The sequence below is a fragment of the Camelus ferus genome, chromosome X (assembly GCF_009834535.1).
Source record: "Camelus ferus isolate YT-003-E chromosome X, BCGSAC_Cfer_1.0, whole genome shotgun sequence".
NCBI classification, from domain to species: domain Eukaryota; kingdom Metazoa; phylum Chordata; class Mammalia; order Artiodactyla; family Camelidae; genus Camelus; species Camelus ferus.
The window spans coordinates 29262526-29282177 of NC_045732.1; the positions used below are offsets into that span (position 1 = coordinate 29262526).

The 19652-nt window shown below is 38.5% G+C and overlaps 1 protein-coding gene across 3 annotated transcripts in view; it reads right to left on the reverse strand.

The window, feature by feature from the left end:
• Positions 1–408: 408 nt before the first annotated feature.
• The window catches only part of LOC102520808 (dystrophin), a 387492-nt gene continuing 368248 nt past the window's right edge, over positions 409–19652 (reverse strand). For 2 of the 3 annotated variants that reach the window (XM_032475799.1, XM_032475798.1), the window contains exons 14-18: positions 10774–10940; positions 8325–8436; positions 6767–6903; positions 1587–1652; positions 409–478 (exon numbers count right to left, since the gene is read on the reverse strand). In XM_032475799.1, coding sequence (XP_032331690.1) covers positions 409–478; positions 1587–1652; positions 6767–6903; positions 8325–8436; positions 10774–10940 — 552 coding nt within the window. Of the gene's footprint in view, positions 479–1586; positions 1653–6762; positions 6904–8324; positions 8437–10773; positions 10941–19652 lie in introns of those variants that run through there. The other variant, XM_032475801.1, reaches the window with a different exon arrangement.

The following is a 19652-nucleotide window of genomic DNA, read 5'->3' on the forward strand; positions in this document are numbered from 1 at the left end:
GATTGTATCTCCACTCCCCATGAGTGGACAAAATACTACTTAGCCAGCACTTTAAAAATTAATATCCAATCCCTTAAAGTATGTGGCAGGTTTGGTCCAAGATTAAGCATTTAATCTAATTTAAGTATTTAGGACCCTGCGATTTGTGATAGTGTGGCATTAAATAAGAATAAGGCAAAGTGTTTGGGGAACATTCTGGACCATCTGAAACACCAAGAATGCCACAATCTGGATGAACTCATTCTGTGTCAGGTTGTCAAGAGTTTAAAAAAAAAAAAAGTAAATGAATGGCTCCTTGAAAGATCAAACGAATATAAATGCTAATTCCTATCTTCTTTGCTACCCTACCTCTAAATCCCTCCAAGCAATTTCATCGTCAGGAACATTTTGTAAAAAGAGACAGGATACTTACATGCTCTCATTAGGAGAGATGCTATCATTTAGATAAGATCCATTGCTGTTTTCCATTTCTGCTAGCCTGATAAAAAACGTAAAAGCTCATTAAAACTTATGTGACTTCTTAGAATCTATTCAAGACCTAATCGAACATTCCTGAAAACTAAAGGCTAACTCATGTCAAGAGGAGAAAGGAATCCTTCATATTAAGGGATGTGTGTGTTGGCCTAACCATCTGAGGCAGTGAGCGGTGGACCACAGCTAGTTAGCAGCTTTACATTTCTGTTTTAAATTATAAGGGAAGTTGAATTTTGTTTCTTAGCAGATAGATCTTCCTTTCACCGAGAACAGGCCTTTGTTTCCATGAGAAAAGCCTCCCTAACAACAAATACACCCCGTACCTTACACGACCCTGTGGTTTTCTTTTTAAAGACAATTAAAGCTTTCCACTGATGACAGAGTTACATATAGCTAGTTAATGCTTCCCATGGTTGATAAACACGTTTAGCAGTTAGAATATTGATAAAGGACAGATTCACAGTAACCTCTCCAAACATTCTGCAACCAATTTTTACCTTTAAAAACCTCCTTCATCTCAGACAATAATAAACTCCTTTTACAACTAAAAAAAAAAAAAAGTTAAGCAAACTCTTACAGATTTATTTAACAAGCATAAGATATCTTACAATTAGCAATTCAGGCTTTAGATATAAAAGTTACCTCAACACAAAGAAGGTGGGACAGAAAGGCACAAGGATTAGGAAAATTAATGATTCTCTTCTTTATGGCATATTATGTACAATAAACACAGAAATAGAAAGCCAGTGCTTTCATGTTCTCCACACAACACAGTATACTTTCTTAACATATTTATGTCTGATCTAGCAGTTTTCTAAGAAGGTTAGATGGTTTCTAAGTCAGTTGATTAAACAAACTCAGGATATAAAACACAACAAAGCTACGAGGAGTGTTTAAAGGCCAGGGTTAGGGGAGGCTGTTCTGAACTGATGCTCTTATTGGTCCAAAAACAACATGCAGTGGAATGGCATGCACGTTAGAGGGCAAGCTGATTAGTAGAAATCAGACAAGATTGGGGAAAAAGAAAAGATTTGTTTAAAATGGTTATAGGTTAGATTTCCTTGGTTAGTTATTTCAATCAATATTTGCCTGGCATTCAACTAGTCTCATACCTGCTAGCATAATGTTCAATGCGTGAATGAGTATCATCGTGTGAAAGTTGAGGGGACGAGGCAGGCCTATAAGGCAGAAAATGTGATTAGTCACAGACACCATCCATTAATGGAGAAAAAAACCCCACCACACAGTTATTTATATACATGGCCTAGAATGCTTTCATTTCTAATTCTATGGATAATGTACACATTTAGTTGTTCCTGTAGCTTCTGTATCATCAAGTATTTAGAATCCAGGTTTGAGAGATGATTTCTCCTACTTCTGCTTTTTTCCAAAGCCATAGAGATCACAAACTTCTCGGGCAAGTTTCAGTTATAGAAAAGGTTGGGGGGGACAATGTCTACATGACATTTTTGTCCTCCTTCCTTGTAATGTCTCATACCCTACAGCTGTGAAATTGTGTTAGCACATGTGGTTTACAATCTGAAACAGTTTACACCTGTGCCAGTTACTAGCTGCCTTCTTATTGAATAGAAAGTGTACATTCCCCTAGTACACTTGCAGTCAACAATTTTAGTTCCAAAGAGGCCACTCCAGTCCATGACTACTTAAGATTCCATGTATCAAGATGGTCTGTGCAATTTTGTGAAGAAAGTATGTATCTACCAATTTACCAGCAGGATTGTATTACTTCTTCATAGAGTAAAACTGAATGGCCTAAAATTATAATGTGAAATCTTAAAAAAGAATAACTAAATTCAACAGAGTATCACAATATCGGAAATGTATCTTATTAGGGGTACCATGTGTGAGAATACAAGGGGGCAGGGAATAGGAGGCAAGGGTCAGCATGCATGGTCTGTAGACTCTGGGGGCATAAAATCCTACTCTTTTTGCTTTCATAGATTAGAATCTTGGTAGGGTTAACATGTTTCCATCTATTCACATGTGATCTATTAACTGTCCTTGAAGTTTATACAATATCTCTCAGATTAACCTTAGGAAAAAAATCCATCTGTTCTGAAAACCAGTTCGGGCATGTGCTTTTTTGTTTTCACTAGAATAGGACAAAAGATCTTTTCCATTTCTCTCCTGATAGAGAAAGCCTTTAGGGAAAGGCATGAATCCAAAAGTCAACAGTAATCTATTCAGAGAGGACTAGTTTAGTCCAATGTCTAAATAGCATTCATGGACTCGGTTAGAATACTGAGAAGAATATGGGGTTTTTCCTTACATTTAAAAAAAGAGAAAACTGTGTAGTTACCTAGGCTTATATAGGAAGTGGCCTAGCAATTCATATTTCTTAAAGAAGACACACCATCATAAGATGATTACAACACACTACAGCAAATAATTAGGGAAATGAAGTCTTCCCTGAGAGATAAATGTCTGATGAAACCAATGCTGTCTAGGTCAAGCGTTACCATAATCAAATTTGGAATGAATTACAAAGATGCTTAAACTGTCATGAGGAAACAAAAGGATGAGTACCCAATTTACTAGGCAGATCCAAAGATTTCCAGGTGAATCTCCAGTTTTGGGGATAATCTGCTAATTTCTCAGAACCATGGAATGGCCCATTATTAGAAAAATTAAGATTTGTTTTGAAATATGCACTGTAGGTCAAGAGAATTGAGTGCTTGGATTATTTGCTTTATAAGCCCTATCTTTTGGAACAGAGAAGTCTTTCAATTACATCCTTCTTATAAGCTAAAAGCCCACCATCGAGGAAAATATATTAGTGGAAATATATTTTCCTTTATAATAGTTGCTATCTGGGTAGTATCAAGCAAGAAATCCTGAGACCTTGGAGCATTAATTACACCAAGAGAACTAGGCATGTAAATGCACAGCATTTAATAACATCTTACACAGAAAATCTTATGCAGAGCTTTAATTCTTAGCCTTGAGGATAATTCCATGTTCTTTTTCTTATTAATCTACATAGCGCCTAACACAGCATACATAAGCACAAGAACTCATAAAAAACCGGAAATCTAAAAAAAAGTGTGTGTGTATATATACATATATACACATACATATATATATATTTATACACATACACACACATATATATATACATGTACACTGAAGGAGGTACTATCGAAACCAGAAAATGAGCCAAAAGGGAGTACTGGTCAGAGAAGAATCATTCAGAAACCAAGAATTAGTAGAAGTACAAAACCACTTAGTCCAGAAACAGAACTAAAAGCAAAGCCTTCTAAAACACTTCTCCAAGGGAAGGTAAGAATACTGTTCTTCCTTCTCACTCCCTAAATACAAAACGATACACCCAGAAGCATTATTCCAATTCTCACCAATAGCCAATTCCATCCGACCCACCACCACTTTCTGTTTTGTGAAAACTCCATTAATAAGTTTTCACCCATTTAGGTTTCAAAGCAGAATAACTCAAAGAATATTGTTTGATTGTCTCATTTGTGGACAAAGAATATAAAAGGTTTATGCTAGATTTAGTTTCCAATAAGATGGCAAATGTAGGTAAATAAGGATTCTCTCTAAGGAAAAACAAAAGACTGTATCTCAGTAAACTTTCAAATTCTGTGATCCATATCGAATGTATTAAATGCTACCATTGTCACAGGATGCGTTAACATTAGATAGAATTCTTGCAAAATAGAACACCTTAGGGCCTGGCTCTTCTGCCTGAATAGGACAACTTTACAATTTATTTCATAAATTATTTATAATCCCATGAGTAAAGGCTTTAATAAAATTACTGGTATTAAAGAAAACAGTGACTTCAGTCACCTGGGGTTGTTTTCTTTCTCAAAATGAGAATTTCCCACCATTTCTAAATAATCTAACACTTTTATAAAAAGGCAAAGTGGCGGTAGGCTTCAGTTGTCAGAGAGGATATTTTTAATAGAGAATGTTATTAATTTTAAAGTTCTTCAAAATTTAACAATCACCCTCTACTTAAAAAAAGTTACATTAAACTTACTCGGTTATGAGTTTTTCTGATTAGCTTATGTATATAATACACTTTTGTTCTTTCTCTTTCCTTTTAAGGAACTGTTAGTTATTCTTTGTTTATTACGCTGTGTACCTCCGACCCTGCGTTTAAAAAGTTATTCTTCAGCACATTTGTCTTTGGATTTCTCCATTGGTTAGAACTTAGTTTAACACAAAGTAAGTCAATTTGCTTATCGGGATCCAATCAAGCTGAAGATTCCAGTATATCAATTTTTTAAACAGTTTCTTATTTATGAAAAGCTTTAACTTTTATAAACCAATAGACAACCTGGGTTAGAGGAAACAATTACTAAGAGCAAAGAACATAACTGAATCTAAGTAACCTCCCAAGTTGTTTAAGCATAACGGTTATTAAAGAAACCAGGTAGAGCCACTATATCCCAGAATTCAAGGGCACGATAATGCAGCTTGAAACGAGAAAGGGAAACCTAGAGTTCCTTTAGGCTAATAAGGACTTAAAATAAACCTCAATTAATAGTTTGCATTTATCACTACAGAATTTTTGAAAAAGGATCCCCTTTAAATTAAACTACATGGTGGAATAAAAAAAGACCCACTAAAAATAAAGTAAATTCTTACATAAGCCTGTCTTCCAAACTGGTCATTTTCGTCTTATATTTAATGGAGCTATATGACTTTAAGTAAATATTTTAATGAAGTACATTCTGAAATACCAAAATTTTGTTATTAGACCCTCACACAATGTAACTTTAAAACAATGCACACTTTGTTTGCTGATATATAAATCACAGACTCCAAAAAGTTTTCTAATAACATTATAAATGCTGAGACAAATCAATTATCTGTTGGTATCTAGTATTAGTATTATTAATAACACACACCAATAGCAATAACAAAGACCACAGTACACTTTCCTTCGAGTGTAAATGTATAACTGTTTATGAGCTGGGTATTTAGCTTGGAGAAGAAAGCAAAGTGCATTTAGTTCAAAACTGAGACACTCACGTCTATCAAGATTACACAAATAGCATGGAGTTACCTGATTAGAAATAGCCCGCATGCCTCATTGAAATGATTCAACCATACTCAACATCGTACTATAAAACAAATTTCACTGATTTTTGAATGGTCCACTTTTAACAGGCCCTAGAATAAACTATCACCCTTTTGAAGGCCCTAAAGCGCTGAATCTCTAGAAATACGGCTAAAGAATGTTATGATGTAATCAGAAGGCTCTTCCCTGCTTCTAATGAAAGAATATACAAACATGTCTCCCTGGACTATAACAACCCAACAGCTTCTGTGATGTCACTTTGAACTCAAGGCCAGGATTTCTGTTGGTTTAAATTTGACCAGATGGGGACCTGAAAACCTCACTGATTCTCCTGACCTGGGGTAGAAGGCACTCTCAAAGTCTTACCAAGGGAAGAAAAAAATTGAATGAAGGGAAATTAAAATGTCTTTAAAACAAAACAAACAGAACAAAACTTTTTTAAATCAAGCAAGCGAATGTGTTGGTGGTAGCAGCACCCTTCAGCAGAAGTACTCACGCAGAATCTACCGGCCAGAAGTTGATCAGAGTAACAGGACTGCAAAACAAAAAATGAGGTGGTGAAGAGAAACACAGGCAAACTCAGCCACACACAGACACAAATTACTGAAAGGTCAAAATAAGTGAAATCCAATTAAGTATGAACCATGGAGTGCAACAGCCAAACAAAGGTGGAAAGTGAATTAAAAGAAAAACAGTTGTGCTATTGCCATGAGACTTATGGAGAAAAAGAAAGAGCAGGTTCAAAAGAGGTGAAGGCATCATCAGTTTGGCCATGAGAATCATTACTACTCACTGTGAAGAAATGTGCTGTGACTCTATTTGAAGTAGAAAAAAGTGACTAGATACGACCACACAATCAGATACAAAAAGACACACGCCTACTGATTTGTGAGGGAGGAAAATCAAAATGAGATCTTGGAGTCACTCATTTGTAAACAGTCCCATATTTCTTAAAAGCCTTGTAAGGTAGTGAGCAGCCGTAACGTGGTTTTATTTCCCTGTGAGATACAGTTCCATTTTTGGAAAAGGTCATTGTCATGGGACAACTGACATGGGAAAATGGCGACTGAATATCAGCTTGTTTTTCTCTTTGCAGCTAAAGTAAATCTAAAGAAAGAAATAGGAGAGACTGTTTGCACTTGGGAGTGAAGGAAGGTATTCAGCTGAGAGGAGTTCAAATATATACGTCAAACGAGAGTCTGTTTTGCTTTTCCCACTACTCACGTTTCCATGTTGTCCCCCTCTAAGACAGTCTGCACTGGCAGGTAGCCCATTCGGGGATGCTTCGCAAAATACCTTTTGGTTCGAAATTTGTTTTTTAGTACCTTGGCAAAGTCACGAACATCTTCTCCCGAAGTAGTCTGAAAGGGAAATCATGCTGAGATCAGGCTTCAGAAGGTATGATCTCAAGATAAAGCACCACTCCAGTGCTCTGCCTCGGGCCGCTTGTTCTGTAACTTAGGAGCGAGTAGAGGTTGAGGGCAAAGGCTTTGGAATCACACAGAAACAGGGCTTTGAAACCAGGTCTGACATTTACTAGTGGGGTTAACTTGGGTGGGTTATTCCCCTGTCCGAGGCTTAGATTATCTATAAAATGGGGGCAATAATACCTGAACAAGTCGTTATGGTGAATAAATAAAGTATACCAACTACTAGGCTACTCAAACAGTAGTTTATAGAAGTCTTGAGGTCGAAAAGTTGACCTTAAGTGTGGCCACGCTGTACAGTATTTTTAAAATGTTTTGTCCACGTTGCTATCGTATTTCACCCACTAGATACCATCCATTCACAGCACGGTACACTCTCCATCACTGGCTAGCTTTGCAAAAGAAATCAAAGTGAGGAAGCAACAGCTGGGAGAATCACTCTGGAGATGGAAGCAAGAAATGCTCTAAAGCAGAGCTTCTCAAACTGATGTGTTCCTAAAATGCAGGTTTTGCTAAAATGCAGCTTTTCATTTAGAAAGTCAGGGGTGGGGCCTGAGGTTCTGTAGTTCTAATAAGTTCCCAGGTGATGCCAATTGCTGCTGGTCTACAGAGCACACTTTGAAGAACAAGCAGCTAGTGTTTAAGGAATAAAAGATTTTTACACTCAGATCTGTGCCCACCATGTCTAGGCCCTTTCCATTTCACCAGTGATTTTTCAAAGTTCTATTGGCCACTGAACATTTTCTCAACACAACATCTTAAGAGAAGGCTCCAGTTCTTAATTATACAACTGTGGGCAAATTATTTACCCTCAGGACCTCAGAGTCCTCATCTGTAAAAAGGGGCTGAGAAATAATACCTATCTCACACAGAGTACTTTAAAAGGTAAATGCCTAGCATTTAGTGGCTAGGTGTTAGCATATAAAACAGATAAAAGGTGAATAAGATTAATTGAAAATAGTGGATTGTGAATTTGAGGCAAACTGTATTTTTGCCCTCCAATACCCAACATGCCCCATGACCATAACACCTCTCCACACAACCACCAGAGCTGTGCAAAATAAATGTGAAAATGTCTTCCCTACAACCCACGAAAACCGAAGAAAAACCTACTGGTTCACCAAACAATGTATGTTGAGTGTCTACGACATTCCACGAGTGCCAGGCATGCCCTGATGCACTAGGGATAAGGTAAGTCCCAGAGTCTACAATTTGGAGCCACTCGAGCTGGCTGACATGTGGGGAGACATCTGGGGAACTTACAAATCACAGCATTACATGTGATCTGCAATGCTGTGCACAACTGAAACTTCTCCCAGGTGCGCGGACGCACGTCAGGGAGGCGTGTCACTTACCGGAGTGCAGTATTCCACCATGGGGTAGTGCATTTTATGGCCTTTTGCAACTCGCCCAGAAAAAAAGCAACTTTGGCAGATGTCATAATTAAAGTGCTTTAGACTCCTGTACCTGGTAAAGAACAAAAACAAACACATGTGTATTTCTTCAAATCAGATTCCCAAAGAACACCCTTTAATAAACCTTCTTCCACTGTCTTAATTCTTGAAACAGAATGCAGTGTTCATTATTCCCACAAGGTAAGTGATTAACTTTCTCCTTCCAGATTTCTCTGGTGCTTCTCCAACACTATCAAAACATTTTGGCAGAAAGATTATCCTATAAACATTTGGAGGGAGGGAAGAAAAACTCAGCTCTTATTGAAACTCCACTAGGAACTCATTCAGATTAAGCAGGAAGATACTGGCAAACTTCCAGTCTTTTGAAGACCAAGTACTAGAGCTTGAAAGAACTTCCTGAAGAAGGTTGATGCATGGCAGGTCCCCCTACCCATTAGAAGGGCACAAAAGTTTTCTGAGGTAAGTATTTTCAAAAAATTATAAAGAGAAAGCAATTTCATAAGACAAAAAGAAAATGGAACTAGAACTCTCAATTAAAACAAATCTTGCTTTAATTACATTTCCTGATTGACTGACATGATTCATCTTCAGATAGTTACTTGGATAATCTCTTTTATCTGTCTCTCTTCAGAAATTCCTCACCACGTTGCCCACACATGATAGCTGAAGCCCCAAGAAAAGACATGATTTGGGTTAGATGAAAGAATTGATCATGTGTAAGTACTACATGGTACATTTCCCCGATTCTCAGATTACTGTATTCTTCGTTTCATGCTCTCCCTGCCTTGTGCTTTTTCAGATAAGCATCTTCGCCAATTCAAATAAACATATTCCTTATGCCACATATGGGAATGTGGGGGAAAAGCTACCATTTTTAGATCCCAACCCTCTTCGGGATGGGGGAGTGGGGGAGGAGGAAAAAGAAGTACTGATTCCTAAAATGATCTCATTTGATAAGGGCAAAAGAATTGAATGTGAAAAGGCTCTCTTAGATCCTCCAAAGCATTCGTCTTTGTCATTTTATAAAATTCCTCCCCCCCATACAAATCTTACCAATGAAGGAAGCTAAGAAAAGAAAGGTAAGAAATACTATGCGGTCCTGTATAGCTTCCCCTCCAACCCCACTGCCCCGTGGCATCACTCTTACCTGCCAAAATCAGGAAGGAAAGAAGGTGTCCTCTGCAAGCACTGCCTACTCAGTTTTGTCTATCTAGGCTTTAGAAACCTCTGAAGGTTTTTGTTAAAACCTCTTTGGAAACAGCATGAAGTATGGAAGGACAAACACCAATGGTAAAGGAGCACAGTGAATAAAAAGCACACAAATGGTACAAAGTAGTTATTAGGAAACAAAGTAATAAAACAAGTCTGAGCATAACCAGAAGAGTATTTACTTAGCTGGTAAGTGGATTCTGAACAGGCACAGATGATACAACTAGTTTACAAGTTAACACTTATTCATCGCTATGGAAACCTTGATGTTGATCCAGATGTTTAATACATCACTGTTTCAGAATTTGGATTTGAGACTGTTGTTCGATAAGATTAAATCACTTAAAAATATCCTGTCTCCCCAAACAGGTCAACAACACTGAAGATTTAAGAGCCAATTGTTTTCTGTGACATTTAAAGAATATCAGAATAATAAGCTGGTATCTTTCCTCTCACTTTCTCTTTTAAATTTATAAGGAACATTTTCTTTTTTTAGCTGCTTTGTGAATCTTTCATTTACTTGCATACTTTATATTCCCTTAGAAGTTCATTAGGATACTACAAAAAAAAGTGTAATCAGAATCACAGATAAAGAAGTATGTTTCAGGGTGCTTGAAACAATTCTTGTTACTTTTGGGGAAGAAAAGTGGTGCAAAGTCATCAAGAGACTGAGCTACCATGACGGGTCTCCCAAAATAGAATCATCCCTTAATTTTATAACCAATTCTTAGAGAGTTTCTATAAACAGAAAAGATCATGGGAAAAAAAAGAAAGAAAAGAATAGAAAAGAAAAGAAAAAAAGAAAGAAAGAAAGAAGGAAAGATGATCAAAGTGTTTGCGTTCCAGGAAAGAAGAGGTACAGTTAATCTGTATACACCTGATGGACAAATATCTCAGTGGAGACAGGCAGTCAGTCCTAATCAACCAAGAACATGGCTCTGCAGAGCCGAAGAGTAAAGGTGGAAAGGGACACCTGCCGAATGAGGCAGATCCACCAAAACAACCCAGTGATCGGCGGTGCGGGGGGTGACATCAGCGATCGATGTCCCAGCCTGATCACCTCCTCTCCCACTTTGAAGAGGAACAAACTAACAGCAACTGGCACAGTAGATAAGACATCAAGTCATCAAAAGGCGAGAAATGTTAAGACAAAATATGACATTGCGGGGGCTCCTCATACCTGAAGCCGATGATCGGACACTCCTTGCAGATGTTACACTTGGCCTGATGCTTGGCGGTTTCTGCAGCGGCCACTCTGTGCAGGACGGGCAGCCACACCATGGACTGGGGTTCCAGTCTCATCCAGTCCAGGAAAAGGGCCGCTTCAATCTCTGGCTTATTATTAGCCTGCAAAGACAGGAAGGAGAGCAGGTAAGAGAGGAAAGGAGGCATGTGTCAGTTTAGGCAATATGTTAAAAAAAAAAAGAAAGGAAAAGAATCACAGAGGCACAGTGAGGCCCACTTTTCACTGCCTGTTGCTGCAAGTGTCTCCCTAACACCCACACGACCCACCTACCCCTGAGGCTTTGGGAAACTGCCATCACTCTGCTTGGCTACTAGATGACAAGAAACCAAAGCAAAACAAATGGAAAAAGGAAAGCAAAATACACACCTGAGAGGGACTCTACTTAGCTCCAGTTTTTGAACAGATACCTGCAAGTGTTTACTGATACCATTTCAAAGGAGAAAAAAAAAAAACACAACTCAAGGAACTATTGATTCCTTTTTTCCTAGCAAATCCGTTTCTCAGTGTTTCACAGAATCATAATGAAGAGGCTTTAAAATTCATCTGGTCCCAATGCTTCAATTTTGCCGACAAAGAAAAGTGACATACAGAAGAAAGAAGTGGCTTTTCAAAGGCCATACAACTCCCTGGAGGCAGAGCTGCTACTAGCATGCAGACCTCTTGGTCTAGTGCTGTTTTCATGGGGGCCTGTTGCTTCTCTGTCTTGAGTTCTCTCTCTTTCAAAGTCTAAGCTTAACAAACGCCAGTCCTCCCAGAGAGTACAATGATTTTAGAAAACTCAAAATATATTTATGCATCCATCAGTTGATTGGTATGTTACCATAGTGATGCATTTTAAGTACATATTTTTTTTTTAACTCTACAAGACTCTATTTTGAGTTTTTATATTGCTAGATTGACCTTTACATTGACCACTTTGTTTGTTTGTTTGTTTTTGTTTTTCATTGCTTCCTTCATCTCAAATATCCCATCTAGGATCAGTTCTGCCAAAGTACATCTTTCAGTATTTCCTACAGTCAGTGTCTGTTGATATCAAATTTCTCAGGTTTTGTTTGCCTGAAAGTCTCTTTTTCTATCCATATTCTTGATAGCTGTTCTCATTGGGTATAGATTTTAGATTGAAAGGGATTTTTTTTGGGGGGGGGTGTTTCTTTTTATTTTGCTTTAGCACACTCAAGTACCATTACACTTCTATCTCACTTTCTCTGCTGCTGTTGAGAAGTCAGCTGTGAAGCTGTTGGCTGGTCCTTTGAAGGCCATCTGTCCTTTTCCTGTCTTGTCTTGTATTTCTAGGGCTTTATTTATTCTTTAGGATTCACTGGGCCTCTTGAATCTGTGGGTTAGAGTCTTGACTCAGCTCTGGAATCTTTTCAGTCATGATCTCCTGGGATACTGTCTCTTCTCCATTCCTTCTCCCCTCTGCTTACAGAAATCTATTAGATAAATGTTAAGATTTGGTCGATCTAACCTCCATTTATCTGAATAAGCCTTCCCTAGTTTTCCTCCTTTTTTGAATTTTAAATTTTGCTTATTGTACTTTTTAGTATCTAAGGTCACTTCTAAAGTTTGTTGTTCCCTGCAGGTATTTTTCAATGTTGTCTGTTATTTTTTTTTTTTTAACAGAGTATACCTAGTTTTCAAAAAATCATCTCTCATGATTCCAAGATATGAAGTTACTGTGGGTCTGCTTCAGGGGTCTGCTATTTCTGCTGGTTCTCACTCACCTTAGTTTGCTGTGTGCTCACTTTTTTTTTTTTTTTTTAATATGTACTATAATGACCTTAAATTTTTTTCTGGAGATACTTTGATTCTTAGAATTTAAATGCCTTCTCCAGAGACCATCTGCATTTGCTTTCGTCAAGAACCAAAGGGCACTACCTATTCTGAGAACAATTTATGCTGAATCTATGATGGGATATTTAGCATCATGCAAGTGATGAGCATTTGAAATGCAAACCCATATTGCTTCTCTTGGAATGTGGTTTGCTAATAAAGAATCTATTCACATTTTAGACAGAAAAGCAGTAGGATTTGGATGGATAGGTCATTTGGCTTGAAACACTCACCACTTCAGTAGTACTATAGTTATTAGCCCTGATTATAAATGTGACATTACAATGAGCTGTTTAACCTTGAATATCCTAGGTGCAAAATGGTATCAGTTCAAGCTACTGATCAAAAGCTTTTGTTGAGTATTTCTCTCTGTGTAGAGTGCCATCAGAGAGGTACTTTGTGGAAAAATTTTTTAAAAATTAAAAAAGAATTATAGAACCTAAAGATGAAAGGGACCATGGAAGTGAATTCATCCTTTTGGAACGGCACCACAGAGCTCTAAGACTTTCAGTAGTCACTGAGTCCAAACTTATCCAATGCCAGTATATGTTCTTACAGCCACTGTATAAATACCACCCGTGTGGGGAGCAAATGTCTTTAATGGATGAACTTGAATATTTGTGCACAGGTATCCCTGTCAAAAGTGCTTCATCTCACTGAGCTGAAATCTGCCAGCATATAGCCAAGGGGACCGGAGGCTTGAGTCCAACCAAGAGAGTACAAACCCCAGCTTTGCTGCTGGTTGTGCTACCTTGGGAAAATCACTTACTGTATCTTAATTTTCCTCTGCCGTGAAATAGGACTATTAATAGCATCTACCGCATAGGGTTGCTTTAAGATTTCAATGAGTTATCAAATGAAAGGCACTTGTGTGTCTGGCATGTCTGGCACACAGCAAGAGCCATGCCCGTGTTTGCTCTTGTGACTGTCATTATCATTATCTTTCGACCAGAAACCTAGAAATTCTCAGCCTTCACACATCCCTTTAAGTATTTTACCAGAGCTGTCATGTCTGTCCATGCCTCTTTATCCCTATTCCTTTCATTTCTTCCTCAAATGACATGGCTTGGTTTGCCATTGTCTTTTAGAAAACTATTCTCCGAATATGATCTGCTGGGAATGGCACCTTCAGTTCTCTGGACAGTATAATTGGATGACTTTCTTTTGTTCTGTACTATAGGCTCACACAGGGTTTCCATTCAACCAAAATCTCTGGGTCAGTGTTTCCCAATGAATCCAGCAGATCAATCATCCAGCAAAATGTTTCATGAAAAGAAGGTCAAATTAATTAAGGAAACGTTGCACATTACATCTGCCTCTTAAAATTCTTAATGCACATCAACATACTAATGGCTGCGAGGGCTGTCGGCAAAGAAACACGTTAAACCTTGTTTGACCTCTGAATTTCCCACACTAATTATTCAGTGATCCAAGACCTTCATCTTTTTTTTTTTTTTTTAAGTTATAAGGCTTGTGAACACCACAGGGTACTAATGCTCTGTTGAGCATGATAAGAAATGCTGTGTTTGCCTACTGCTGGTGATTCCTCCATTTTATACTTGTTCAGTCGGGATTTGTTTCCCTTCACTTCTGTTAAAACCTTGTTAGTCTGAGCCCTTTGTACAATCGCATCTGTATCTTTAAGACTCCTGACTCTTCCAGCTATTGAATTCGCCATTCTTTCCAACTTTGTGTAATTTTTGCTGTTTAAAATACGTGCTCTGTCTTCATCAAAAAGTCACTGGTGAATTTATCAAACAGGCCAACGTCAAACTTGGGTCACACCACTACCGACTGCACCTGAGGTCAGCACAAAACCAGGATCCGGCCCTCGCTGGCTGTTGGACTGTGACTCCTCCCAGTTATATTATTGTCTAGTCTATACTGAACATGTTTTCTTCATTCTATAAACAAAGATACAATGAGAGACTTTGTCAAAAGAACTAAGTTTCAGCTACAATATGTCCTATAACAATCTCTTGCTCCACTGGTCTAGAAACCAAGTTTATCAAAATAACCCCTTCCAGCTTGGAGAAAAACCATTATAAAAAGACAGAAAATTGAAAAGCATCACTAACTCATTCCTATTTAAAATACAGCATTATTGTTGCTGAATCTGAACCTATATATTTTTTCTTGACTTAGGCTTAAATGATAAGTTTTTTTAATGATGGATTCAAAAACATGCTACAGAGAAAGAATTCTGGCTTACTCCAGCAAGTATAATGTTAACAGAAAGCTTCTGGTCATTCCGGAAGACAGGGAAAAAAAGTCTGACCATGAGTCAGCAACAAATGTAGGTGTACAAAATAACAGGAAAAAAAAAAGAAGGACCACGTCTGCGATGTATAACTAAAAACACAGCCAGTGGAGTGTGAACAAATGATCGCATTACCCTCAGTACTGCTCAAAACCTTCTTAGAAAAAGGTGTCTAGTTCTGGTGGCTATAGCTGACCCAGAACTTAGAGAAGGCTTGGCAGAAAGGCACAGTGATAATTACAGGGTTTGAAAGACCTACAAGAACAGCTTAAGGGAATTGGGATTATTTAGCTATGAAAAAAAAAAAAAAAAACAAAACCAGAATGTGCAAGAAAGAGTGGCTGAAGGGGAGATTTAATAACAGTTTTCAATTATATGAATGGCTCTTGCATAGGGGCCTATGACCAGCTGTTCGATTTCTCCACTGAGGACAGAACAAGAAGAAACAGGCTTAAGCAGCATGAAGAATTTAGGCTGTAACTCATACGGAAGCATTTTCTGATGCTGAAAGTTGTTAAAGCATTAGTGTGAATTACCAAGGGAAGCTAGAGAATGTTCTCCTCTTTCAAAATACCATAGATTCCCCTGTGCTTAAAGGCTGGAAATTCTCAAGGTTCTTTCTACCTCCTAAGATGCAAGATCCATCATTTTGGCTCTTTTAAAACTGCTCGCCTGTGCCACCTGACAGCCCTGAAGACAAGATATGGGGATTCACATTCTCATTCTGTTCCCATCTTTCATTTTTACTCCAAACCATTCTGTATCCTACTGGTATATTCCCTCTCCTTGTGTCTGACGATAAAGAAGGAAAGAATTAAAAACCAGGCAAGCGTCTCTAAAGATCTAAAAGACCTAGAACTAAAACCTAGTTAAAATTACCTTTTCATCATTCTAGAAAAAAACAAATAGGTTAGACTAGAATGACAGGAAATTGTTGAGGTCAAAAGACAGGTATGATGGCATTGGATTGAGATCATCCTTGGACGTGCCATTGTTTGCTGACATCCACCTGGGCCTCAGATATCTTCTTTCGGTGTCAAGGATGACCCTGCCGTCATCCTAAATGCCAGTTTCAGACCATCTAAGCAGAAACACTTAGAATAGGTCATTTAGCCCTGGTGTGTTTTGTTTTCTGGTTTTGGCAATACTTCCTTTTTCCCGTTCTATGGCACACACACAGCAAGCAGCGCTGTCACAGCTCCTTCCACTGTGATAGCCACCGTGGGGGAAGTACCTTGGGTCCCCGCTCTTTCTCTCTTGGTCCACACCTATCAGCAACTCTCCACAGCATGGAGGCTAGGGATGGAGTCTGCTGGAATTACTGCTGCTGCATTACAGCAGATTGCAGGGTGGCTTTATACAAATGTCATCTGAACAAGGTACAAAGACAACTTAAAGGAATCCCAATATCCGGCATTTCTAGCCAAGGGATGTAATTACCAATATAATAACTTCAAAGGACATTACGTGGCCAGTTGGCAGTTAGGGGATTTGCCATGGTTCAGAATAACTTTTGGGTTTCCTTCCCAGCATGCCTTCCATGAACCCTCAGGCACTGAAGGCCCCAAATAGCTGCCAGAGCAGTGATCTGAATATTGATTTTTCTCTCAGACTAACAGCCTCAGTTCACGGCCACAGGAGAAATGCAATGGGAAGATTTCTCAGCAAGCCCCGCAGCCCAGCTACCATAAACACGTACATCGTATTTGTAGGAGAAGGTAACTGGCATCCCAACTGTCAGGCTTTTGGAAAAAACATGGCAATACTTCATAAAATGGAAAAATACAGCAGAGAGAGAGGTAAACATTAGGCAAGAGACTGTCTGTAGCCAGTAGTTCTCAGACAATAAAAAGGAACTACGTTTTGTCCTGGAAATAATACTTGTCTAAACCTCCTTCATTCCTCTCCTACACAGGAACTATGTCTCTATACCTTCCGTCAAGATTTACTGAAGTGAACGATGGGTGGGAATTAAACTGTGATCACGATAAATAAAAGGAAGGATTATATCTGAATAAGAATGACAAAAAAAACTGCCTACTCATCCTGAAGAGCAAAAAAAAATTAAACGTATAAGAGCCATCTAAGGAGTAGAGGATAAAGTAAGTACATTCTCAAATGCCTACTTTACTTCTAAATAGTTTTTTAAGTAAATGGCTCTCTGTTAGTTTGTCTGTTACAGTATCACATGCAAAAGGCTAATCCGTAGTCTATTTCTGGATTTGCAGGATATATTTAGAATGATTTCGCTTAAAATCTAGGAATACACACAATTTATACTTGGGGCCTGAAGGAGAGCTCACAGGCAGTCAGCTATGCTTGAGGTCAAGGGTTCTCAACCAGGGACAATTCTGTACCCCCAGAGGACACCCGACAATGTCTGGGGACATTTTTGGTTGTCACAACTCAGGGAGGGGGTGTCAGTGGCACCCAGTGGGCAGAGGCCAGGATCCTGCTAAATGTCCACCATTGCACAGGACAGGCTTTACAACAAAGAATCACCCTGGCCAACGTGTCAGTGGTGCCAAGATTGAGAAAATGTGCCCTAATGTTAATACCTTACAATGACATGCTTCATTTGTCAAAACTGAGAAACCAACATGAGAAAACGATGATTACCTAAATGTCAGACTTCCCTGGAGCTCTGCAGGGCCCCCAGCAGGCAGGCAGCTGTTCTCCAGACACAGAAACCGAGCAGCTATGATAGGCCCGATCAACTACTGACTGGGAGAGAAAGGCTACACTGGTTAATGCACTGTGGACAGAGAAATGAGGTATCCATCCCTTCATGCCTGCTAGAAGGGCTGTCAGAAGACAAGACAAGAGACAAGCATTGGTGAGGCTGGAGAAAAGGGAACCTGTGCGCACCGTTGCTGGGAATGTAAACTGGTTCAGCCACTATGGAAAACAGTATGGAGGTTCCTCAAAAAAACTAACACTAAAACTACCAAGTGATCCAGCAACTGGACTTCTGAGTATATATCCGAAGGAAATGAAAACAGCATGCTGAAGAAACACCTGCACTCCCGTGTTCACTGCAGCATTATGCACAACAGCTAAGACATGGAAACATTCTAAGTGTCCGTCAATGGATGAATGGATAAAAAAAGATGCGCTGTGTGTGTATACAGCGGAATACTATTCAGCCATGAGAAAGAAGGAAATCTTGCCATTTTTGACCATACAGATGGACCTTGAGGGCATTATGCTATATGAGATAAGTCCGACAGAGAAAGACAAATACTGTATGATATCTCTCATGTATGAACTCTAAAAAAGCTAAACTCCCGAAACCAGAATAGAACGGCGGTTATGGGAGGCTGGGGCTGGGTAAATTGGGGAGATTATCTGCTTGCAGCTAGTACATAATTTCTTGAGATCTAATGCACAGCAAAGTGATTCTAGTCAATAATACTGTATTATAAATTTCAAAGTTGCTAGGAGACTAGATTTTAATCATTCCCACCACAAAAATAAAATGGTACTTATGCGACATGACAGAGGTGTGAGCTAACACAAGCGTGGTGATCATATTACAATATATAACTGTCACAGCACCACGTTGTACATTAAACTTACACGATGTCGTATGTCAGTTGTACCTCAATTAACATTTTAAGCTAAATATGTTTATATATTGTGGATAGAGGAACCAAAAAGGACTAATAAATTAAAAGTCCAAACTATAAGTCACAAGGGAACATGCTAAAATCTTAGACCCCAATTTGAAATCAGGTTGCTTCTCAAAAAGAAACTCTATGCAATGTATGCTAGGACAAATAGCAACTAATTTAATCATGGCAAATAATTATTCCAAGCAAGGTTAAGGCAGTCAGCTGGTACAAAAGTGTGGGTGTTGGTGTTAGTGTCTGTGTGTGTGCACATATGAGTGTATGTTTTCATTTTATTTAGTAGAGTTCCTGCCCATTTAGAATAAAAACAGTATCTAAATATATAACTATTGCATGCATTCAGATTCATGAATAGAATTTCCGAACATTCTTACTGACAGAAACAGGTAAATTTGTGGAAAACACTGGGGACATACCACAGATTTTTAAAAAGGTTAATCTCTTCTTCCTGGCCATTTTCATCTGCTGTTTTCACTAGTAAAATGTTCCCTTCACAAATCCAAATAATCATTTCAATATTGCCGCCATTGTTAATAGGTTATGGCATTAATAGCTGACAAGCCAACTTTTCTGGCCCTGATTGTAAAAAGCCCTAGTGTTTGGAAAGATTTGCTGAATTTAAATTGATCAAAACAGTTTGTGAATTACTGTCTGTACACAAAGATTTAGAACTACAAGGAGAATGGCTGGCCAGGGTCAGACAGTATAGGACAGGCAGTTCCCGACTGTTCCCTGAGCTGTTATTACGATTTCTTTAACAACCTCTAAATCTACCAAGGGCATCAGTGGAATATTTTACATAAGAGAGAAGTGTGCACTAGCAACGAACATAAAAGGAGGAACAAGAACAAGTTGTAAAGAATATTAATGACTCTTCTTCCAAACAATCCCAATTTTTATGAAAATCAAATGAGTGATAAAAAAAATCTGCTATAAAACTGTATGAAACCTGCATGTAACAAATAAAACAGAAGGAAGGTGGCAGTTTGATCCTCTCAGACACGAGAACCTTGTGTTTTACCTTTGAGTTGCTGAGGACACTATAGTGTAGGGACACAAGGGATCATTTATATGAGGCTTCGCACAAT